Below are 23,691 nucleotides of genomic sequence, written 5' to 3' on the forward strand. Positions count from 1 at the left end.
CTTGGTTTTTAGCTAAGTGAAGTGTGCTTTGATTATCACAGTAGACTGTGATATTACCATTGAAAATATTTAACTCACTAGCAATACCCTGCAGCCATATGGCCTCTTTAATGGCTTCTGTTAGTGCTATATATTCAGCTTCTGTGGTTGATAAAGCCACCACAGATTGTAGGTGTGATTTCCAGCTAATAGCTCCCCCAAAAGCAGTAAATACATAACCAGTCAGTGACTTCCTAGTGTCTATGCTTCCTGCGTAATCAGAGTCTACAAACCCAGCAGATTCACAACCCTTTACAACATTTTTTCCAAAACTGAGTCCCAGGTTAGTTGTGCCTCCTAGGTACCTTAACACCCATTTGATAGCTTGCCAATGAGGTTTCCCAGGGTTACCCATAAACCTACTAACCATACTAACTGCATAGGTCAGATCAGGCCTGGAACAAACATCGCATACATTATACTTCCAACCATGCTAGAATATGGGATTTGTTTCATAAAACCGATATCCAAGTCTGTTTTAGGAGCCTGGTCTGAGGACAATTTGAAATGCTGTCCTAAGGGTGTACTTACAGGTTTTACATGTTCCATACCAAATCTATTTAGAATTTTAGAAATGTAATTTTTCTGAGATAAATATAGCATACTAGCACTTCTATCTCTTTCAATTTCCATTCCTAAAATTTTCTTAGCAGGGCCCAGATCCTTCATTTCAAATTCTGATTTCAGCATGCTTTTGACTTGATTTATCAAAACAGTGTCTTTACAAGCTATTAACATGTCATCAACATACAAAAGGAGATAAACACATATTCCTTTTTCTTCCTTGTAATAGACACAGCTATCATAGCAGCTTCTTTTAAAATTATTGTTAATCATGTGTGTATCAAATCTTTTATACCACTGCCTAGGTGATTGTTTAAGACCATATAAAGATTTCTTTAGTAAACACACTTGATTACTTTTAATTTCATTTGTAAAGCCTTCAGGAGGCTGCATATGAATTTCTTCCTCAAGTTCTCCATGCAGAAAAGCAGTTTTAACATCTAGTTGTTCTAAATGGAGATTTTCATAAGCAGTATAAGCTAACAGTAGCCTAATTGAGGTATGTTTAACCACTGGAGAGAAGATTTCATTGAAATCTATTCCTTCTCTCTGTGAAAATCCTTTGGCTACTAGTCTAGCCTTATACCTGGTCCCTTCTACCCCTGGTATGCCTTCCTTTTTCTTAAAGATCCATTTGGATCCTATAAGTTTTACCCCCTTAGGTTTAGGTACTAAAACCCAGGTTTTATTTTTATTTAGAGATTCCATTTCCTCTTGCATAGCAAGAATCCATTTTTGAGAATCCTTGCTATTCACTGCCTCTTTATAGGTCCTAGGTTCCTGGTAAACCACTTCATCAGCTACAGTTAGAGCAAACATAATGAGATCTTCCTGCCCATACCTTATAGGTGGTTTTATAACTCTCTTCTTCCTATCTCTAACTAGGTTATATGAGTTATCACCACCTATATCTTTGTCCCCTGAGTCTTCTTCCTCAGGTTTGCTACTTTCTCCAATTTCAGGTTCAGATTGGGCTCTTGATTGCTCCACCTCAATCTGAGATCCATTTGGGGACTGGTCAGTCTTGGGATCACACTTTTCCTCTTGTGCCCGAGCCATCTGTGACTCATTAAAGGTCACATCTCTGCTCACAATGCAGTTATACCTACCAGGCCCATCTACCCAAAGCTTATAACCCTTAACCCCTTCAGGATACCCTATGAATATACACTTGAGTGCCCTAGGTTCCAACTTGTCAGTTTTTGAGTGTGCATAAGCAACACAACCAAAAATTCTTAAGTAGTCATAGCTAGGAGGTTTTCCAGACCACAACTCATGTGGAGTTTTAAACTCTATGGCAGATGATGGGCATCTATTTATGAGATGTACAGCAATAGTGGCAGCCTCTGCCCAAAATGTTTTGGGCAGCCCTGAGTTTGACAACATACACCTTACCCTTTCTAGGATGGTTCTGTTCATCCTTTCAGCTAGACCATTCTGTTGGGGTGTTTCCCTCACTGTCTTATGCCTAAGAATTCCTTCTTTTTGACAGTACATATTAAACTCATTAGACAGAAACTCTAGTCCATTATCTGTTCTAAGGGTTTTGAGTTTTCTACCTACTTGGTTTTCCACTAGAGTCTTCCACTCCTTAAACTTACCAAAGGTATCACTCTTATTTTTAAGGATGTATATCCAAACTTTCCTAGAGTAATCATCTACTAAAGAAAGAAAATAACTTCCTCCACTATGTGAATTCACTCTAGCTGGTCCCCATAGATCTGAGTGAACATAATCTAGGGTTTGTTTGGTGTTGTGAGTTGCTGACTTAAAACTAACCATCTTTGCCTTTCCATAGATACAATCTTCACAGAAATGTAAGTTACCTAGGTTTTTATCACTCAGCAGTCCTTGTTTTTGAAGTTCTAAGAGTCCCCCTTGACTTACATGTCCAAGCCTCCTATGCCAGAGTACGGCTTTGTTTTCTACTATGTTCTGAGCTGGACATGCTTCCCCAACTAGTGTTTTCCCAAGTAATGTATACAACCCATTTTTAATTACTCCTTTCATAATGACTAAAGAGCCTTTAGTAACTCTAAGAATCCCTGCCTCAGATTTAAAAGTGTATCCAGCCAAATCTAGCATACCAAGAGAAATTAGGTTTCTCTTTAGTTCAGGTATGTACCTAACCTCCCTCAACACCTTTTCAATCCCATCATGCAATTTGAGTCTAACTGACCCTATTCCTATGACTTAGCAGGTCTTATTATTTCCTAGGATTACCTGCCCCCCATCCATCTTAGTGAATGTCTCAAACCACTCTCTGATTGGACACATGTGAAAGGAACAACCAGAGTCCATTATCCACTCTGTTTTAGAGTCAACCTCACTCACTGTAAGTACCTCAGCACTCTCATACCCCTCTAAGACCACAGAGGCATCTCCTGCCTCTTTGGTCTTATTCCCAAAGTTAGGTTTCCTATCTGGGCAGTCTTTCTTAAAATGCCATTCCTTGTGACAGTGGAAGCATTTAAACTGTTTCCCCTTTGACTTAGACCTATGTTTCTTATTTTCATATTTTCCTTTCTTCTCTCTTTTTTCTGATCTACCCCTTATAGACAAGCCTTCCCCATGATTCTGTTTGGTATCTCCTCTATGCTGTAGTTCCCTAGTGTGAAGTACTGATTGTACTTCATCAAGAGTCAGAGAATCTCTACCATACATCATGGTTTCTTTTAGACTTAGGTATGAAGAGTCCAAAGAACTCATTAGAAGGATGGCTTGATCCTCATCCTCCACCTTAATGTCGATGTTTGCTAAGTCTAAAATAATCTTGTTGAACTCATCAAGGTGCTGTCCTATTGGTGTTCCAGGGGCCATCTTAAAGGTATACAACTTAGTTTTCTTGTGTAGTCTGTTAGCTAGGGATTTGGTCATATACAGGTTTTCTAATTTTAGCCATATGCCTGCTGCAGTGTCCTCACTGGCCACCTCTCTCAAGACTTTATCCCCAAGAGAGAGGATTAGGGCACTGTGAGCCTTCTGGAGGATGTCCTTATGGACAATCCCATTTTCTTCCTCTTTCAAGGAAGAACCTTTTTGTTTTTCACCAAGAAGGGCATCCTGCAGTCCATGTTGGACTAGCAGTGCCCTCATTTTAATTCTCCATAAGCCAAAATCGTTATCCCCAGTAAACTTCTCTATATCAAACCTCATGGTTCCCATAGAACCTAGGCTCTAGATACCAGTTGTTATAAAAGTAACCCTCTTTGGTTGAAAAAAGGTTTAATGTTATTATGATATTATAGACTAAAGATTTATTTTATAAAGGTATTCTGTTTTCACCGAATATAAGCCCTCTGTTATATTCCCAAACAGAAACATAATATTCATAATAACCACAGTTTGATGATAATAAAAAAAACCTAGAAACAGCAGTATACTAATAGATGTCCAGATTACCAATATACACCTCGATATTGAACAGTATTATACAGATCAACAAAAATGATGAATATCTTCCAATATTATCGCAAGAAAGCATCAAGAATCAAATATGAACAATAAGAACAATAAAGAAACTAAAAGCAAGGAAAGAACACACCAATATACGTGGTTCGACCCTAATGGTCTACGTCCACGGCAAGAATGGGCCTCAGAGCTTTTATTGATGAACAATACTTCACAGAGAAGCCTCAGTACACATAGAGTCACAAATCCTCACAGAAACCCCAAGAAATCACTCTGATTTCTTCTCTCTACAAGGAAATCTCACCAAAACCCTAATCCCCCTCTCTGTTCTCTCTGTTCTCTCTCTCTCTGAAATGGCCGATATGTACAGAATGAATATCAACTAGGGTTTACACCGTATAGCACATATATATATATATATATATGTTACAAGAGATGCTGACACGTGTAAGTAATCCAGCGGCTCAACTCTAAAACGTTCTGAAGGAAGCATGAGCTTCTCACGTGATTTCATCAGCTCAGATTAAAACACATCAACGATCCAGATTTGGCCATTTGTACATCATCCTTTAATCAAAAGCTTCAAGAGAGGATATTAGAAGATTAAAAAAAAAAAACATAACAGATAAATGTATTGACACACGTATTACACAAATGTCTCAAAATCGTTAGTATTTGACTTGGCATTCTAGACATGAGGGTGATTTGCAATGATTATTTTGCAATAAATTTTTTTCGTCACAATTGGATCCATTTGCAACGAGAAATAAAATTTTGTTGTAAAAAAAGTATACATTAGTAAGGAAAAAAATATGGTTGCAAAAAGCCAAACATGTTTTAGTATATATAAGGGTATGCTTGGGAAATGAGATGAGATAATATGAGAATTTTGTAAATAGTAATAAGATAATTTGTAAATAGTAGTGATTAGATAGTTTGAATTAAGTATTTATTGAGTTTTGGAATAGTAGAGAGAAAATTTTGAATAAAAAATATTATAAAATTAAAATATTGTTGAAATATAATTTTTTAACATAATTTTTGTTTTGGGATTTGAAAATTTTGAATTATTTTTTATTTATTTGAAAGTTTGAACAAGTTGTAATGGTTAGTTTGAAAAAGTTATAACAATTAGTTTGAAAGTGTTTGTATTTTAATGATATTTGAGAATGAAATGAGATATATAGGATAAGATGAGATAAGATGAAAAACTTTTTCAAAGATTCCCATAGATCACAACATAGCACTTCAACTACAGTGCCGTTGATGTCAAATAATTCACACCAAGTTACAGGTATATCTGGTCACAATTCATCATCAAGCTAAAAAGAAAGTTATTTTCTACCTAAAATAGAAAAATTTAACTTATATGTCGGTAATTAAGAAAGATACGCATCTTAAATTGAAAAAAAAAAAAAATTATCATTCAAAGTTTCAAACTTGTCTTACGTACAAATTAAAGCCAACTCCTGCCATATGTCATCGATCCACACAAAATTAAGTATAAGTAAATTAAGATTATGACTCGATCGTACGTCCATCATGTTGTGATATATATACAATTGAAAGATGTCACCCATGCATGCACACATGAATGTATATTATATTCTAAATGATTTTTTTTATTAATTTATTGATCTACTAATGGAGGTTGTTGGTACCTGCCCAGACTCGCATATAAAATATGCTAATAAACTAGAAAATTAGTAATTAATTAAACATGGAGGATATCAACAGTTTGGCGCGCGCTCATGTGCTGTCTCTTTGCTCAGATCTTGTCTTTATTATCCTCATGCAGTTTCGTGACGTCTTCCAGTTCTTTAAGCTGTACGTTGATCAAGGAGCTCAAAGATATATAATTTATGACATTTTGAGATAGTTGTGGGCTAGCTATAGAATCATCATCAGTCAAGCCGGCGGTCCTAATTAAGAAACGTATTTAATTAATTTCTTTGAATACTTGCGAAAATCGAACTATATATCTTCTATTAATGTTGTCACTATTGATATATAGTTACATGCACGGACGGTTGTTCAAACAACCGATATACATGATGACTTGTAGATTTAAAGGTGCGCGAAGTGTACGTATATATGGGCTGATCTTGACCAAAGTATAAAAATTTTAATTCTTTCCTAAATATAGGGACGTACGTATATAAAGGTGCGCGCAGTGTACGTATATACATGATGATCTAGATCTCAAAAGTTGACTTCGAAGGAAAGGGCTACACATTACGAGAACTCTTAAAAGCAAGCTAGCTAGGTTTTTCATTTTTTAAAAAATAGTAACAATCAATCTCTGGGTAGCTAGCCAAATCATTATATTAATTAAGTACGTGACCACCGATCGATGCGAGTGGTAGTTTCCTTGAACTTGGACAAAAATGAGAAATGGTGTGAAACAGTAATATATATCAATCAAGGTCTTAAACTGATGATCAAAGTGTCCAAACAAAAAACTAAAAAGCAAAAAAAAAAAAAAAAAAAAATCATGCTCTCAACTTATAGTCCAGCTTGAAGAAATGGGCGTATACATGACACGCGCACGGGGAGATCATGGTAGATCTAGCTATCATCTGATCTTTTATATCCCTTTGAACCCATGCATATATACGTACCGATCGTAATTTTACACAGTTACTGGGCTTTAGATAATGTACTTACTAGTCCAAGTTCAACAAAAGCCATGAACACTTGCTTCTCGTAGAACCTGATGATCAACCTCCGCTAGATCGCCAGAACAAGGTCCGGCAGCGAGCGCTTTGAAATCTCCCTGGGGTCACTTCGCCACACCAGAGTCTCATCTCCAGTTTCGGAAATCCTAAGCAACACCGTGAGCAACGTGTTGAAATACTCACGGAATTGCAGAATCATGTCTTCCTTAAGCGTCCACACATGCACCCAATACACCTTGAATCCATCCCATCCCTCCATGATCACACGGTCGCCGACGGCCACGATGCTCCGAGGCCTGAACTTGAACTCCGTGTGCATCGACTCTCCGGTGAGTATCTTCATCATGTGCTGGCATTGCGGAGGTCCATGGAACCACCATTCAAGGTCGGGGCCCACAACCCTAGCAATGGTGTCGGCGTCACCTCGTGCCAGGGCCTTGTACAGCATTTTCACGATCTTCTTGTTTCCTTTCTCAAGCTTTGATTTCGGGGAGATTGATATGCCCCGATCGTTTTCCGGCATGAGCAGCTCAATATTGTGGTTGAGTACTCCCATGTTGTTGCCTGTTGGGAAATAAGGTTGGGTTTAGTAGGAACTGGGAAAGGCTCTTGATTATTGTTATTCTAGTGTATATGATTGCGTTAACATGCATGGGACGTCGATCTATTTATATAGACATTGAAGGCCAAAGAAAAATACAAATCGAAGAAGTATTGATTTGTGGGACCCATCATACTAATTAATTAAAGGAAATAATTAACTTTGTATTAAGGTTCGTGGTCATTTTTTATTTTCTTGACATGAATATATTGAATTAATCTGATCCAACGGACCATGCATGATGATGTTCCAACACGTTTGTCCAATTGTTATACCCATGGGACCATTATGGGATTAGTGTCAATAGAGTACAAGATTATTGTGGATGTTAAATTCGAAAGCGTGGTAAAATATTATAATGCTGAGAGTTAAAAAATTAACCAAATTAATATCTAACAGTTTTAAATTTTTTAAACCAATTGTTAGATTTTTAACACATATGTATACAGATAAATATATATTTGAAATGAATAAAATGTAGTTCCATAAATAAAATAAAAAAGCGATCTTCATATAATTAGTGAATAAGTTAAAAAATGTAACTAGCGCCGTCTCATGATGCACCAATTACCAACTCCCTTTGTTTACAAATCTTAAAAATCTCAAATAAATTTATGTCCTACTAAGTAGTTTTGTTATGGAGTAGTAGTAAGGCTACTCATCATTTTAATTTTTATCATTTTCTCATGATGTGACATAGATGCTTAGAAACTATTTATAATTATATTTTACATGTAAACTTATCGTATTCTAATGTCACATCATGTGATGATGAGAGGGTGATGAGAAAATTAATTATGAATAGATTTTTTTCTTTGCTACTATCATATTATAATTTTGTTTGACGAGGTTAGATTTATATGTTGTAAATTTGTAATGTTTTTTGGAATTTAAAAAATTATAAACTGAAACTAGGGCTAGTTTGGATAATCAAGTATTTCGAAATATTCTCACATATTTCATTTTCAAACATCACTTCAATACAAAATATTTTTAAATTTCAAATTTTTAACATTTTCATCTAATCATTATCTATTTATTATAACTTTATCAAATTTTCAAACAAAAACAAAAAATAATATAACTTTATAATATTTTATTCAACGTTTTCTTTCACATTGTCTAAAATCCAATAAAACATTTTAGCTAAAACTATTTTATTACTATTCACAAACTATTTCATTAATATTTACAAATATTCTAAAATATTTTAAATATCCAAACGAGCCGTAAATAATAAGATTCATCTCAAATAACAAAATATTTTCATAAACCATTATATCCTACTATTTTATTTTTAAATGAATAAAGAATTATAACTTCCATCTTATTTTCACCTAGCAAATAATTTTTTTTTTTTTTTTTTTAATTTCATCCCAACATTTCAACTTGGATGGTTAAAATTAGGGGGTGACAATGCATGACATAACCCATGAATCCAATATGATTAATATGATACGAAATAAGCAAATTTAAGTTTGATATAAATGAGTTTGGATAAAAATAGATTAATTCGATAAGGGATAGTTAATAAATGGGTAACTCCATACAACTCATAATCAACTTGTATAACATGAATAAATAATATTTTCAAATTTTATAAATGTTTGTTTTATGTACTTATTTTGTTGGGATGTAATATATTAATATTAGTATTTGACTACTTAATATCTCAAACTATTAATTTTTTATAATATGTAATTTTATTTTATAAAAATATGAATTTTATTTTATATATGATTAGTTTGAATATTGATCGTAAAATATTTTATTTTGAATCTACTTATAATTATGAATGACTTATATAGTTATTTTTGCATTATACAAAAAATTAAATTAACTGGATTAAAAAATAAATATACAGAACAGCTCAATTTATTTATATGAAATAAATTGAAATGTGTTTAACGGGTCAAAATAAGTTAAACCGTCGTGTTAACCTAATAAAAATTTATTATTAAATAGGTTAAGTGAGTCATATCATATCACTTGTTATTTATATAGGTGTTAAGATTTTAAGATCTACACGTAAAATGTATTGTATTTGAATTGATCTATATAATCTAATACTCATAATACGATACGATATGAAGACGCACGGCGATACCAATTAATGCCCTTACTTCAACGACTAATGTGGCAGACAATGATAACGTACATGACATGATCTCGTGAGTCTCTCTGAAACTAGCATATTCTAGAATTAGGGGCATGAATTAGCATGAACGTTCTCAAACAAATAAGACAAAATTAAATTTAAAATGGAAATTAGTAAAATTGGCTTTAAAAAACAATAATATTAAGATGAAGTTGAAACACTTCTGTGGCTAAATAAATTATGATCACGAGGTGCCTGTATAACAAGCTACAAAAAGTAGTAAAACTCGCACACGAAAAGGAAATTAAAATAATTAATTAAAAGAAAGACGAGAAAACAGTAAATTAAAAAGGTATGCAAGTCAGCTCAGAAAAAATATAAAATAAAGTTAAAAACAAAGTTTGGGAGTAGGTATTGAATTGAAGGCTTGTTATAATATTTAAAAAATTATTAAATTACATGAATAATAGTGAAATAATTTAATTTAAAATATTTTATTATATTTTAAAAAATAAGAGATAAAAATTGAATAAATATATTAAAAAATTAAAAAATTAATTGAATATAATTTTTTAACATGATTTTTGTTTTGAAATTTAAAAAGTTATTAATTATATTTTTTGTTTTGTTTAGAAGTTTGAAAAAATTATATTGGATCTTGTATTTAGATAATGATTAGACAACAATTACATAAAAATTTTAAAAATTTAAAATTAAAAAGTATTTTGAAGTTGGGTAACGCCTAGAAAATAGTATTAAGAATTTTTGAAAATGTTTGAGTGTCCAAACAATGCTTTAGGCAACAAGTGATGCCGTTATCTTTGAGAAATATTTTAGCCCACAAAGAAATATATAAAAATAAACTCATAAATTGATGTAATTTGATGCGGTACAAGATTATAAAAATTACTTTTATTATAAAGTAAATCTAACGTATTAAATGAAATCATGTCAATTCATTGGTTTTTTTTTTTACATTATTCTTTTGTTCTACAACAACTTCTCTAGGCCTCGTTTGGATAGTAAGATGAAATAAGATAATTAAATGGTTTGTAAATAGTAGTGAAATCGTTTGCGTAGAGATGTTTTATGAGATTTTGGAAAATGATAAAGAAAAAAATTAGACAAAAATGCTATAAAGTTAAAATATTGTTAAAAAATTATATGAATATTTGAAAATGTTGAATTATTTTTTGTGTTGTATTTAGAAGTTTAGAAAAATTGTAATAATTAGGTAACGATTAGATAAAAAAGTTAAAAATTTTAAAATTGAAAAATATTTGTATTTATAATATTTAGATATTAAAATAAGATGAAATAAAATGAGATAAAATGATAATTTTTTGCTATCCATAAGTCTTTTGCTATACAAATACTTTTTCATTACTATTTGTAAATTATCTAAAATCACCTCACTACCTAAATGTAACCTAAAATTTTAAAACTATAAAGGAGTATTTTTTTTTTTTATAATTTGAATATTGTGTACATGGTCAAATTAAATATCACTATCATTTCGGGGCTGGTTAAGGTTAGATCTGAATATAAAGATGATTTCAATTCATCTTAATTAATCATTACAACTTTATTAAATCCTCACATAAAATAAAATAATAATATTTAAAAATAATATCTTAACAATTGTAACAGCCCGTTAGAAATTCAATTGTGAAATTTTTATTAGTTTTAGGAACCTCGTGAAGACCCCGTAAGTTTTCACGAATCCATTAATCGTATAGGTTTTTGTCTAACTACATAGTTAGTATTATTATTTACTATAGTATCAGAAGTGTATTTTGATTATTGGAGATAGTTAGAAGTGTTAAAATGTATTATGGTTTGTGCCATTAGACTTGGAGGGTTATTTAAGGTATTATGGCGCAATAACATTTTTTCATAATTTCGGGCGAAACGTCTGTTCTAAACTGTAAATATTATTGGATAAAACTATCTTAAGCTAATTTTGTGGATATTATTGGATAAAAATATTTTAAGCTAATTTCGTGCATATTATTGGGTAAAAATATCTTGAACTGATTTTTATAGATATTATTAGATAAAAATATCTTAAGCTGATTTTTTTGGATAGAAATATCTTGAACAAATTTTTATAGATATTTTTGAGTAGGAGAAACCTACACTCAACTCTCACTCCAGCCTCATCCTCTTCTATATCTCTTCCATAAGTATCTCCAGCCACCCCCCATGAAATTATCTCATTTACACTTTCCATTAAAAGAATATCAAACACTCTCTCTCGGACAGCTTTTAGGAGTTCTTTTGCACACCCATTTCGAAATTTTTGTAAGTGTTTTATCATAAAGTCTCCTTCATATAATTTGTTCCTTTCTTAGTCTAGTTTACGTGGATATCTTATTTGTCCCATTTGAAAATCATTTGGTCAATAAAATATTGTGTAAACTATAGAAAGGTCATTCTGGGAGATAAACTAGAGAATATGTTATAGTTTGGAGTTTTTGACCAAGCTAATGGATAGATATTGGTCCGAAATTTTTATGGAGTATTGTTAATATGTGTATATGATTATTGGTTGAGGATTTTTACATGATTAAAGGTCTTGATGAAATATTTTCTTAGATTTAGAAACTTAGAAACTGGAAGAGGAAAAACAGTTTCTATTTTGAGAAAGTTTACCTCTTTGGTGGTCTAAACCTATTCCAATGACTTTGATAATTTTATTGGAGGATCCTAAGCATCTTATATATATTTTATATTATTATTTTGAAGATATTTGATATTATTTTCAAAGATATGAAATTTTATACAAAGAGATATTCAAATAAGCCAAAGTGCGGATGTTCTTGGCTAAATTTATATTTTGGTTAATTTTTAACCATGTGATCTTAAATTAGAAGCTTATATATGTTTTAGGACATCTTTTTAAACCATGTGATGGTTTTTTTTTAAGATCACATCTTTATAAGTCATAGATCAAAAGGTTAATCAAAACAAGTTAGAAACAAAAATCAATGGAAATAGCATATGGGAATTTCGGCCCTATGGAGTTTTAATAGTTGTAATTAGTTTTAAATTTTTTTAAATTGATATTTGAGTTGAGGATAAAATTTACATGATGCATGTAAATTTTGGTGACTTTTGGAGTTAGTATGCAAAATCTTTAAGTTATGAGTAAAACGGTCATTTTCCTACATGTAGAGAGTAAAATGGAAATTTTACTCTTTAAGTTAGTATTTTCCATATTTCAAGTTATTAGTGATTTAGTGCTAACTTTTAGAATCACTAATTACAGTCCCTCGTGATCGCGCTTGAGGTTTTATAAGAAACGCGGAGATCGAGGTAAGTTAACTTTTAACTTACTAGCAGTCTACTGTGTATGTGTGCTAAGTAAAGGAACTACAGTGTATGTATGTGTGTTATCATATATGTCATGCCATGTCAAGTTATCACGTAATTGTCTATTATATAGAATTTATTCTGTCATCAATTTTTATCTGTTACATAATATATTCTGTCATATTACTGTACCTTATAAGTACGTCATGCTAAGTATGTTATCTATTACATGTATGTCAAGTCATGTAATATTCACTGTTGCAAGTATGTTATGTTAAATATGTTGTCTATTATATGTTATGTCATGTTACGAAATGTTTCTATCTCAAGTTGGTCATGTATTTCAAGTTATGTTCAAGTCACGTTATGTTACGTCAGGGATTCAGTCTTTTCGTATTCCAGTCAAGTTTCATCTTGAGTACATTTAGTTTCGTGGGGTCCACAATATCTGTGGCACACGAAGTATGGAGTCACAGCAATTATGACGAATACACTACGTGAGACACAGTAATTGTGACGTGTAGAATACATGGGGCCACAACAACTGTGGAGTATGTATTTACACGTAAAATACATGAGTCCACAATAATTATAGAGTATGTATTTTTCATGTTAAGTCAAGTTTGTGTAGAATACATGAGGCCACAACAACTGTGGAGTATGTATTTACACGTAGAATACATGGGGTCATAACAACTGTGGAGTATGTATTTTTCATGTTAAGTCAAGTTTCAGAACAAGTTCATGATAAGTCAAGTTTCATATCACGTTCATGTTAAGTCAAGTTTTAGAACAAGTTCATGATAAGATAAATTTCATATCATGTTCATGTTAATTCAAGTTTCAGAGTAAGTTCATGCTAAGTCAAGTTTCAGATCAAGTTCATGTCAAATCAAGTTCAGTTCATGTTTCAATTTAAGTTATGTCAATTATGATATATTGTACGCCAAGTTATGCTTTAATTACTTATGAATTTGATTATGCATTTATGCTTTTACTGTCATCCATGCATCATTCGCTTGTGTGGAAGTTTTTTGTTAACTTACTGAGATTTGTAATCAAATCTCACTTTGGTAGTCCCAACTACCATTCCCCCCGAATGGTAGATCTTGTTACAGGACCTGAAGGAGAATCAGGAGCTGATCAACTAGGCACAGTTGACTAAGCGACGGTTCGACGTCAATGTTAATATAGTAGTTAACGTAAATTATTACTTGTACGATGGAGTTACATCTCTAATACTTTTTGGATCATAACCATTTTGGACTAGTGTTGTGATCTTAGTTGTTCAATGGATTTTTATGTATGAAGTATGTTTTAAGCATTTGGGATATTTTCAATTTGGTGCATAGTATTGCTAAAGAAAAAAATTATCCGTTGTGAATATTGCATAATGTTAGATGCATGTTAGGAACATTGCATCTTATATGTCATGAACGGGGGCAGGTAACCTTGTGTTGCATGTCTCGACGCTTCAAATGTCCGTCCGATCCCAAACGAAATTTGGGGGCGTCACAGGGTGGTATCAGAGCAATACGTCTCTGGGCAGTAAATCCACATGTACTAACGAAATGCACCAAACATTAGGCTTGAAATTTTAGTCGTCAGTAGGCTTGAATTTCTTAAGGTATAAAAGGCAGTATGTGGTTTTAATACATATACTGTGTGTTTCAAGAAGGGACACATGACTCGTGATAGAATACCTCGAAATCGTAAGGGAGATAACAATCAAGAGGATTAGAATTTCCCGATGGACGAAGGATTAGTTGAGGTGGTAAGTTTGCTGACCAACGTGTTTAGATATCCACAACTACGGCAAGTGCACATACCCATTAGAGTATATGCTGTCACTCAGAGAGACGTAGATGCTGGCACCCCAGGAACTGCAGGAGCTGGTATCGACACTGGTATTTTTGTGACGCCCCCAAATTCCGTTTAGGATTGGACGGACATTTGAAGCGTCGAGACATGTAACACAAGGTTACCTGCCCCCATTCATGACATATAAGATGCAATGTTCCTAACATGCATCTAACATTATGCAATATCCGCAGCGGATAAATTATTTCTTTAGCAATACTATGCACCAAATTGAAAATATTCTAAATGCTTAAAACATACTTGATATATAAAGACTTATTGAACAACTATGATCATAACACTAGTCCAAAATGATTATGATTCAAAAAGTACTGGAGATGCAACTCCATCGTACAAGTAGTAATTTACGTTAACTATTATATTAACATTGTCGTCGCATCGTCGCTCAGTCAACTGTGTTTAGTTGGTCAGCTCCTGATTCTTCTTCAGATCCTGTAACAAGTTCTACCATTCAGGGGGAATGGTAGTTGGGACTCCCACAGTGAGATTTGATTACAAATCTCAGCAAGTTAACAAAAAACTTCCACACAGGCTAATGATGCATAGAAGACAGTAAAAGCATAAATACATAATCAAATTCATAAGTAATTAAAGCATAACTTGGCATACAACATAGCATAATTGACATAACTTAAATTGAAACATGAACTGAACTTGACTTGACATGAACTTGATCTGAAATTTGACTTATCATGAACTTGTTCTGAAACTTGACTTAACATGAAAAATACATACTCCACAGTTGTTGTGGTCCCATGTATTCTATGTGTAAATGCATACTCCACAGTTATTGTGGCCCAATGTATTTTACACAAACTTGACTTAACATGAAAAATACATACTCCACAGTTGTTGTGGCCCCATGTATTCTATGTGTAAATACATACTCCACAGTTGTTGTGGCCCCATGTATTCTACACAAACTTGACTGAACATGAAAAATACATACTCCACAGTTGTTGTGGCCCCATGTATTATACGAAAACTTATTCTTTAACTGCTTAAATACATATTCCACAGTTGTTGTGGCCCCATGTATTCTACGTGTCACAATTGCTGTGTCTCACGTAGTGTATGCGTCACAATTGTTGTGACCCCATACATAAGTAATCAAGATGAAACGTGACTGGAATACGAAAGGACTGAAGCCCTGACGTAACATAACGTGACTTGAACATAACTTGAAATACATGACCAACTTGAGATAAAAACATTTAGTAACATGGCATAACATATAATAGACAACATATTTAACATGACATACCTGCAACAGTGAATATTACATGACTTGACATACATGTAATAGATGGCATACTTAGCATGACGTACTTGTAATGTACAGTAATACATAACATAATATATTATGTAACAAATAAAAATTGATGACAGAATAAATTCTGTATAATAGACAATTACGTGAAAACTTGGGATGGCATGACATATATGATAACACACATACATACACTGTAGTTCCTTTACTTAGCACACATACATAATAAATTGCTAGTAAGTTAAAAGCTAACTTACCCCGATCTCCGCGTTTCTTATAAAACCTTAAGCGCGATCACGAGGAACTGTAATTAGTGATTCTAAAAGTTAGCACTAAAAGTTAGCATGTAGGAAAATGACCGTTTTACCCATAACTTAAGGATTTTGCATACTAACTCTAAAATTCACCAAAATTTACATGCCTCATGTAAATTTTATCCTCAATTCATAAATCAATTTAGAAAAATTTAAAACTAATCACAACTATTAAAACTCCATAGGGCCGAAATTCTCATATGTTATTTCTATTGATTTTTGTTTCTAACTTGTTTTGATCAACCTTTTGATCTATGACTTATAAATATGTGATTTTCAAACCAAACCATCACATGGTTTAAAAAGATGTCCTAAAACATATATAAGCTTCTAATTCAAGATCACATGGTTAAAAATTAACCAAAACATAAATTTAGCCAAGAACATCCACACTTTGGCTTATTTGAATATCTCTTTACATAAAATTTCATATCTTTGAAACTAACATCAAATATATTCAAAATAATAATATAACATGTATATAAGATGCTTAGGATCCTCCAATAAAATTATCAAAGTCATTGGAATAGGTTTAAACCACCAAAGAGTTAAACTTTCTCAAAACAGAGACTGTTTTTCCTCTTCCAGTTTCTAAGTTTCTAAATCTAAGAAAATCTTTCATCAAAACATTTAATCATGCAAAAATATTCAACCAATAGTCATATATACATGTTAACAATACTCCATAAAAATTTCGGACCAATATCTATCCATTAGCTTGGTCAAAAACTCCAAACTATAACATATTCTCCAGTTTATCTCCTAGAATGACCTTTTTATAGTTTACACAATATTTGATTGACCAAATTATTTTCAAATGAGACAAATAAGATATCCATGTAAACTAGACTAAAAAAGGAACAACTTATATGAAGGAAACTTTATGATAAAACTCTTACAAAAGTTTCGAAATGGGGGTGCAAAAGAACTCCTAAAAGCTGTCCGAGAGAAAGTGTTTGATATTCTTTTAAAGGAATGTGTAAATGAAGATAAGTTCGTGGGTGATGGCTGGAGATGCTTATGGACGAGATAAGGAAGATGATAAGGCTGGAGTTGAGAGTTGATTGTAGTTTTCTCCTACCTAAAATATCTATAAAAGATTATCTCAAAATATTATATCCAATAATATCTACAAAAATCAGTTTAAGATATTTTCCAAATGTGGAGTAGACTTGGAAGAGTAAGGTGGCTAAAATCTTTCCATGTGTATTTTAAATCTCTATTCTTAAGATATTTTCTAAGGAAAATTCTTTTTATCATCCTCACACTTCACCACCACACTTATTTTAATTTTTTTTCATTTTTCTATAATAAATATGTAGTGTGTAGATGATAAATAGAATAATTTAATTAGTTTAATAAGAATAAAATGAAATAAAAAATAAAAAAAATAAAAAATATTATTTTAATATATAAAGTGTGTGGTGTGAGATGATGTGTAGCATTTCTCATTTTCTAAATGTGTATTTTGCTTAGGTGTCATGATCTCACACCTTGATTTCCTTCACAATTCCATCTAATGGTTTCTCTTTGTGCCAAGTATCTAATACTATTCATTATGTGTGGTTAAGATCTTGCCAAGTGTCCAAATAAAATTTCGCTAACCTAATTTGGACATTTCACACTGTGATTTTGAAAACACTGCGCATAGTTGTTTACCGAGGTAACTATTCACTCCAAAAATAAATGTAATAAACTTAGTACTGAAAAATCCTAAATATTCAATTAAGCCTAGTGGTGTAGACTATAATGTATTCTGACACTTCTAACTATCTCAAATAATTAAAATCGCATTTCTGGCACCATAGTGAGTGATAACACTAACTATTTTGACAGGTTAAAACCTATGCGATTAGTGGATTCATGAAAGCTTATAGAGTCTTCACGAGGTTCCTAAAGTCAATAGAAATTCCACAATTGAATTTCTAGCGGGCTGTTACAATTTTACTAGGACCTATATGTGGTTAAACATAGTTAACGTTGATTTGATTGCAATTGATGGTAATATTGCATTATTGTTATTTTGGAGTAGGTCAAGTCATTGGGTTGGTAAATTGTACATTGTTTGATTCAAATGAGTCATTGTTTCTATTAATTGTGGTAGTGCTTGAGAATTCAGCTTGGAAGCTGAATTGTTACCCTAGTAGGAAGAGTAACAATTTTCATTAGAAGTATTATTATTCATACCAATGTAGATATAGAATACATTTTAGTAATATGAGAAATGATATTTAAGATTGATGAATGGTATTCCACATATTTGGAGAATTGTTTTGATTCTGAGAATACGATAGAAATTGTGTTTGGAAGAGTAATTTGATTAGGAGAAGCTTTAGCCTTAATAGGATTCATTTATGATAATAGTATTACCACGCCGCCAGTAAATGATTTCTGGCAAAGCACTATCTTTATAGATACATAGATCGATCTTCTTTTGAAGACTATTATATGGGGAGTAAAATCTTGGTTTTGAGGATTTATGTGAACATTAGGAACAAATCATTTAGAGTTAGAATAATTGATAACTCATGATAGATAGAAGAGTTATGACAATCATAAGAGAGAAAGTCTCAAGTTTAAGTTATTAACTGGTCAGTTATCGAAGTACCACATAGGAAGCGGACTGATTGTTGCGATTATAAAGAAGTAAGTTAGTCCTAGACCAGTAGAACTCCTTGAGATTTTTATTAACTTGAAAATTACTGAGAGTTTGGATATGCATGATTAAATACATATTTATATGAGTCATTGGATCATGTCATATATATGAAAATCTCTGAAAGAAATAAAATAGAGCACATAAAACATCTACCAGAAGATAGAAACACAAATATGAATATTTGTGAAGTATTATTTTATTATCATAAAGCAAAATTACAGAAATTTGAGGCTCTTTGCCTCAATCTTTAAACGCTCTTACTCTTTAAAACTTTGCATGTCTTTCCTATCTATAGGAGTAGCCACTCGAAAAGAAGAGTTAAGCAAAGATTTTAAATCTCTGTTCTCTCGCTTTAGTGCTTCTATCTTCATGTTGGATTCCATAAGAAGCCTCTGAAGGACAGAAATATTCTCGTGGAGTTTGTCAACCCCACTAGTTCTGGATTGCAGTCGCTGAGAATATGCAACAATGGCTGATGAGTATCGGGTACCGAGACTCACAAGCTCGTAGATAAGTTCATTATCTGACTTATTAGTCAGATCATTATTGGATTGCATTATAGCACCTACGGAAGAAGCAAAAACAACTAGTGAACGAGGTGCATAATACCTCATGTATTGGTAATGAGAAGATTGCTGAGCCATTGCAAAGTGAGAAAGCAGAAAGAGATTGCAGAGTAAGAATGCAGACTAATTTCAGAAAAGTGAAGAAGATGAGATGCGAAAGAAGATGAACTAAATAATTCTTTTATAGAGAAAATTATGACGAATCATCTCTCATGAAGCATTTCTCTACAAGAGACAAGAGCAATGTAGTATCATAGCTGCGGTGCCTAACAACTACAGAAGAACAAAGTAGTGTCATAGCTATGCGGCGCCTGACAACTACAGAAGAGCAATGTAGTATCATAGCTGCGACGCCTGACAACTACAGAAAAACAAAGTAGTGTCATAGCTATACGGCGCCTGACAGCTACAGAAGACCTATAAAAATCATGCAGATCAAAGTTGTCTGGTCTAAAACAGAGGGCCATTGATTTTAAAAAGAGAGAGAGAGAGAGAGAGAGAGAGAGAGGTTAACGGCTTAATTTTGATGAATTCTCTACTAACTATGGTATTTACAAGAACACTTAAAGTATATCGCCTATGTTTTTCTAAAGAAGAGTTTCAGAAGATTATTTACTTGAAATTTTAGGTTTGGAAAGTGTGTCGATACAACTTGGCCAACCTTGTGGAAAGAAGTATAATATAATTGTTAATTAAAGTAAGAGAGTTAAGGAATGACATAATCTTAAAGGCAAATATATACGGGATAGACACCAGGTTGGTAACCAACACCTATTCCTTAACTTGTTATTTCTTACTTATTTCGATTTCGAGGACGAAATTTTTTTTTAGGAGGGGAGATTGTAACAGCCCACTAGAAATTCAATTGTGAAATTTCTATTAGTTTTAGGAACCTTGTGAAGATCCCGTAAGTTTTCACGAATCCATTAATCGTATAGATTTTTGTCTAACTACATAGTTAGTATTATTATTTACTATGGTATCATAAGTGTGTTTTGATTATTGGAGATAGTTAGAAGTGTTAAAATGTATTATGGTTTGTGCCATTAGACTCAGAGGGTTATTTAAGATCTTATGGCGTAATAACACTTTTTCATAATTTCGGGCGAAATGTCTGTTCAAAACTGTATATATTATTGAATAAAAATATCTTAAACTAATTTTGTGGATATTATTGGATAAAAATATTTTAAGCTAATTTCGTGCATATTATTGGGTAAAAATATCATGAGCTGATTTTTATAGATATTATTAGATAAAAATATCTTAAACTGATTTTGTTTTATAGAAATATCTTGAGCTGATTTTTATAGATATTTTTGAGTAGGAAAAACCTACACTCAACTCTCACTCCAGCCTCATCCTCTTCTATATCTCTTCCATAAGTATTTCCAGCCACCCCCCCGACAAAATTATCTCATTTAACACTCTCTCTTGGACAGCTTTTAGGAGTTCTTTTGCACACCTATTTCGAAACTTTTGTAAGTATTTTATCATAAAATCTCCTTCATATAAGTTGTTCATTTCTTAGTCTAGTTTACGTGGGTATCTTATTTGTCTCATTTGAAGATCATTTAGTCAGTAAAATATTGTGTAAACTATAGAAAGGTCATTCTGGGAGATAAACTGGAGAATATGTTATAGTTTGGAGTTTTTGACCAAGCTAATGGATAGATATTGGTCCGAAATTTTTATGGAGTATTGTTAACATGTGTATATGATTATTGGTTGAGAATTTTTACATGATTAAAGGTCTTGATAAAAGATTTTCTTAGATTTAGAAACTTAGAAACTGGAACAAGAAAAACAGTTTCTATTTTGAAAAAGTTTAACTCTTTGGTGGTCTAAACCTATTCCAATGACTTTGATAATTTTATTGGAGGATCCTAAGCATCTTATATACATTTTATATTATTATTTTGAAGATATTTGATGTTATTTTCAAAGATATGAAATTTTATACAAATAGATATTCAAATAAGCTAAAGTGTGGATGTTCTCGGCTAAATTTATGTTTTGATTAATTTTTAACCATGTGATCTTGAATTAGAAGCTTATATATATTTTAGGACATCTTTTTAAACCATGTGGTGGTTTGGTTTGAAGATCACATCTTTATAAGTTATAGATCAAAAGGTTAATCAAAACAAGTTAGAAACAAAAATCAATGGAAATAGCATATGGGAATTTCGGCCCTATGGAGTTTTAATAGTTGTGATTAGTTTTAATTTTTTTTAAATTGATATTTGAGTTGAGGATAAAATTTACATGAGGCATGTAAATTTTGGTGACTTTTGGAGTTAGTATGCAAAATCTTTAAGTTATGGGTAAAACGGTCCTTTTCCTACATGTAGAGAGTAAAATAGAAATTTTACTCTCTAAGTTAGTATTTTCCATATTTCAAGTTATTAGTGATTTAGTGCTAACTTTTAGAATCACTAATTACAGTTTCTCGTGATCGCGCTTGAGGTTTTATAAGAAACGCAGAAATCGAGGTAAGCTACTTTTTAACTTACTAGCAGTCTACTGTGTATGTGTGCTAAGTAAAAGAACTACAGTGTATGTATGTGTGTTATCATATATGTCATGCCATGTCAAGTTATCACGTAATTGTCTCTTATACAGAATTTATTCTGTCATCAATTTTTATCTGTTACATAATATATTCTGTCATATTACTGTACCTTACAAGTACGTCATGCTAAGTATGTCATCTATTACATGTATGTCAAGTCATATAATATTCACTGTTGCAAGTACGTCATGTTAAATATGTTGTCTATTATATGTTATGCCATATTACGAAATGTTTCTATCTCAAGTTGGTCATATATTTCAAGTTATGTTCAAGTCACGTTATGTTACGTCAGGGCTTCAGTCCTTTCGTATTCCAGTCACGTTTCATCTTGAGTACATTCAGTTTCGTGGGGTCCACAACATCTGTGGCACGCGAAGTATAGGGTCACAGTAATTGTGATGCATACACTATGTGAGACACAATAATTGTGACGTGTAGAATACATGGGGCCACAACAACTGTGGAGTATGTATTTAACTGCATTGTGATGTGTAGAATACATGGGGCCACAACAACTGTGGAGTATGTATTTACACGTAAAATACATGGGACCACAACAACTGTGGAGTATGTATTTTTCATGTTAAGTCAATACATGGGGCCACAACAACTGTGGAGTATGTATTTTTCATGTTAAGTCAAGTTTGTGTAGAATACATGGGGCCACAACAACTGTGGAGTATGTATTTACACGTAGAATACATGGGGCCACAACAACTGTGGAGTTTGTATTTTTCATGTTAAGTCAAGTTTCAGAACAAGTTCATGATAAGTCAAGTTTCATATCACGTTCATGTTAAGTCAAGTTTCAGAACAAGTTCATGATAAGTTAAGTTTCATATCATGTTCATGTTAATTCAAGTTTCAGAACAAGTTCATGCTAAGTCAAGTTTCAGATCAAGTTCATGTCAAGTCAAATTCAGTTCATGTTTCAATTCAAGTTATGTTAATTATGTTATGTTGTACGCCAAGTTATGTTTTAATTACTTATGAATTTGATTATGCATTTATACTTTTACTGTCATTCATGCATCATTCGCTTGTGTGGAAGTTTTTTGTTAATTTACTGAGATTTGTAATCAAATCTCACTTTGGTAGTCCCAACTACCATTCCCCCCGATTGGTAGATCTTGTTACAGGACCTGAAGGAGAATCAGGAGCTGATCAACTAGACACAGTTGACTAAGCGAAGGTGCGACGTCAATGTTAATATAGTAGTTAACGTAAATTACTACTTGTACGATGGAGTTGCATCTCTAGTACTTTTTGGATTATAACCATTTTGGACTAGTGTTGTGATCTTAGTTGTTCAATGGGTTTTTATGTATGAAGTATGTTTTAAGCATTTGGGATATTTTCAATTTGGTGCATAGTATTGCTAAAGAAAAAAATTATCCGCTGCGAATATTACATAATGTTAGATGCATGTTAGGAATATTGCATCTTATATGTCATGAACGGAGGCAGGTAACCTTGTTTTATATGTCTCGACGCTTCAAATGTTCGTCCGATCCCAAATGGAATTTGGGAGCGTCACAATAATATTTTATTTAACTTTTATATCAATTTATCTCATTTTCAACACATTAACCAAACCTCATCTAATACTTTCAAACACAATATTATTCAAATGCATGCATGCGTGAACATATATAATACCAATTAATTCTGTCGTTACGATCATGCAGCATCCCCCGAACTTTCCACAAGACAACAT

At 32.3% G+C, this 23,691-nt stretch overlaps 1 protein-coding gene across 1 annotated transcript; it reads right to left on the reverse strand.

The window, feature by feature from the left end:
* Positions 1-6,344: 6,344 nt before the first annotated feature.
* LOC122291267 (wound-induced protein 1-like) lies at positions 6,345-7,192 on the reverse strand. The gene has a single exon (XM_043098934.1). It carries the CDS (start codon positions 7,138-7,140, stop codon positions 6,745-6,747), a length of 396 nt encoding a protein of 131 aa, XP_042954868.1. The 5' UTR covers positions 7,141-7,192; the 3' UTR covers positions 6,345-6,744.
* Between the last annotated feature and the right edge of the window lie 16,499 nt (positions 7,193-23,691).

This window comes from Carya illinoinensis, chromosome 13 (assembly GCF_018687715.1).
Source record: "Carya illinoinensis cultivar Pawnee chromosome 13, C.illinoinensisPawnee_v1, whole genome shotgun sequence".
Classification (NCBI taxonomy): Eukaryota; Viridiplantae; Streptophyta; class Magnoliopsida; order Fagales; family Juglandaceae; genus Carya; species Carya illinoinensis.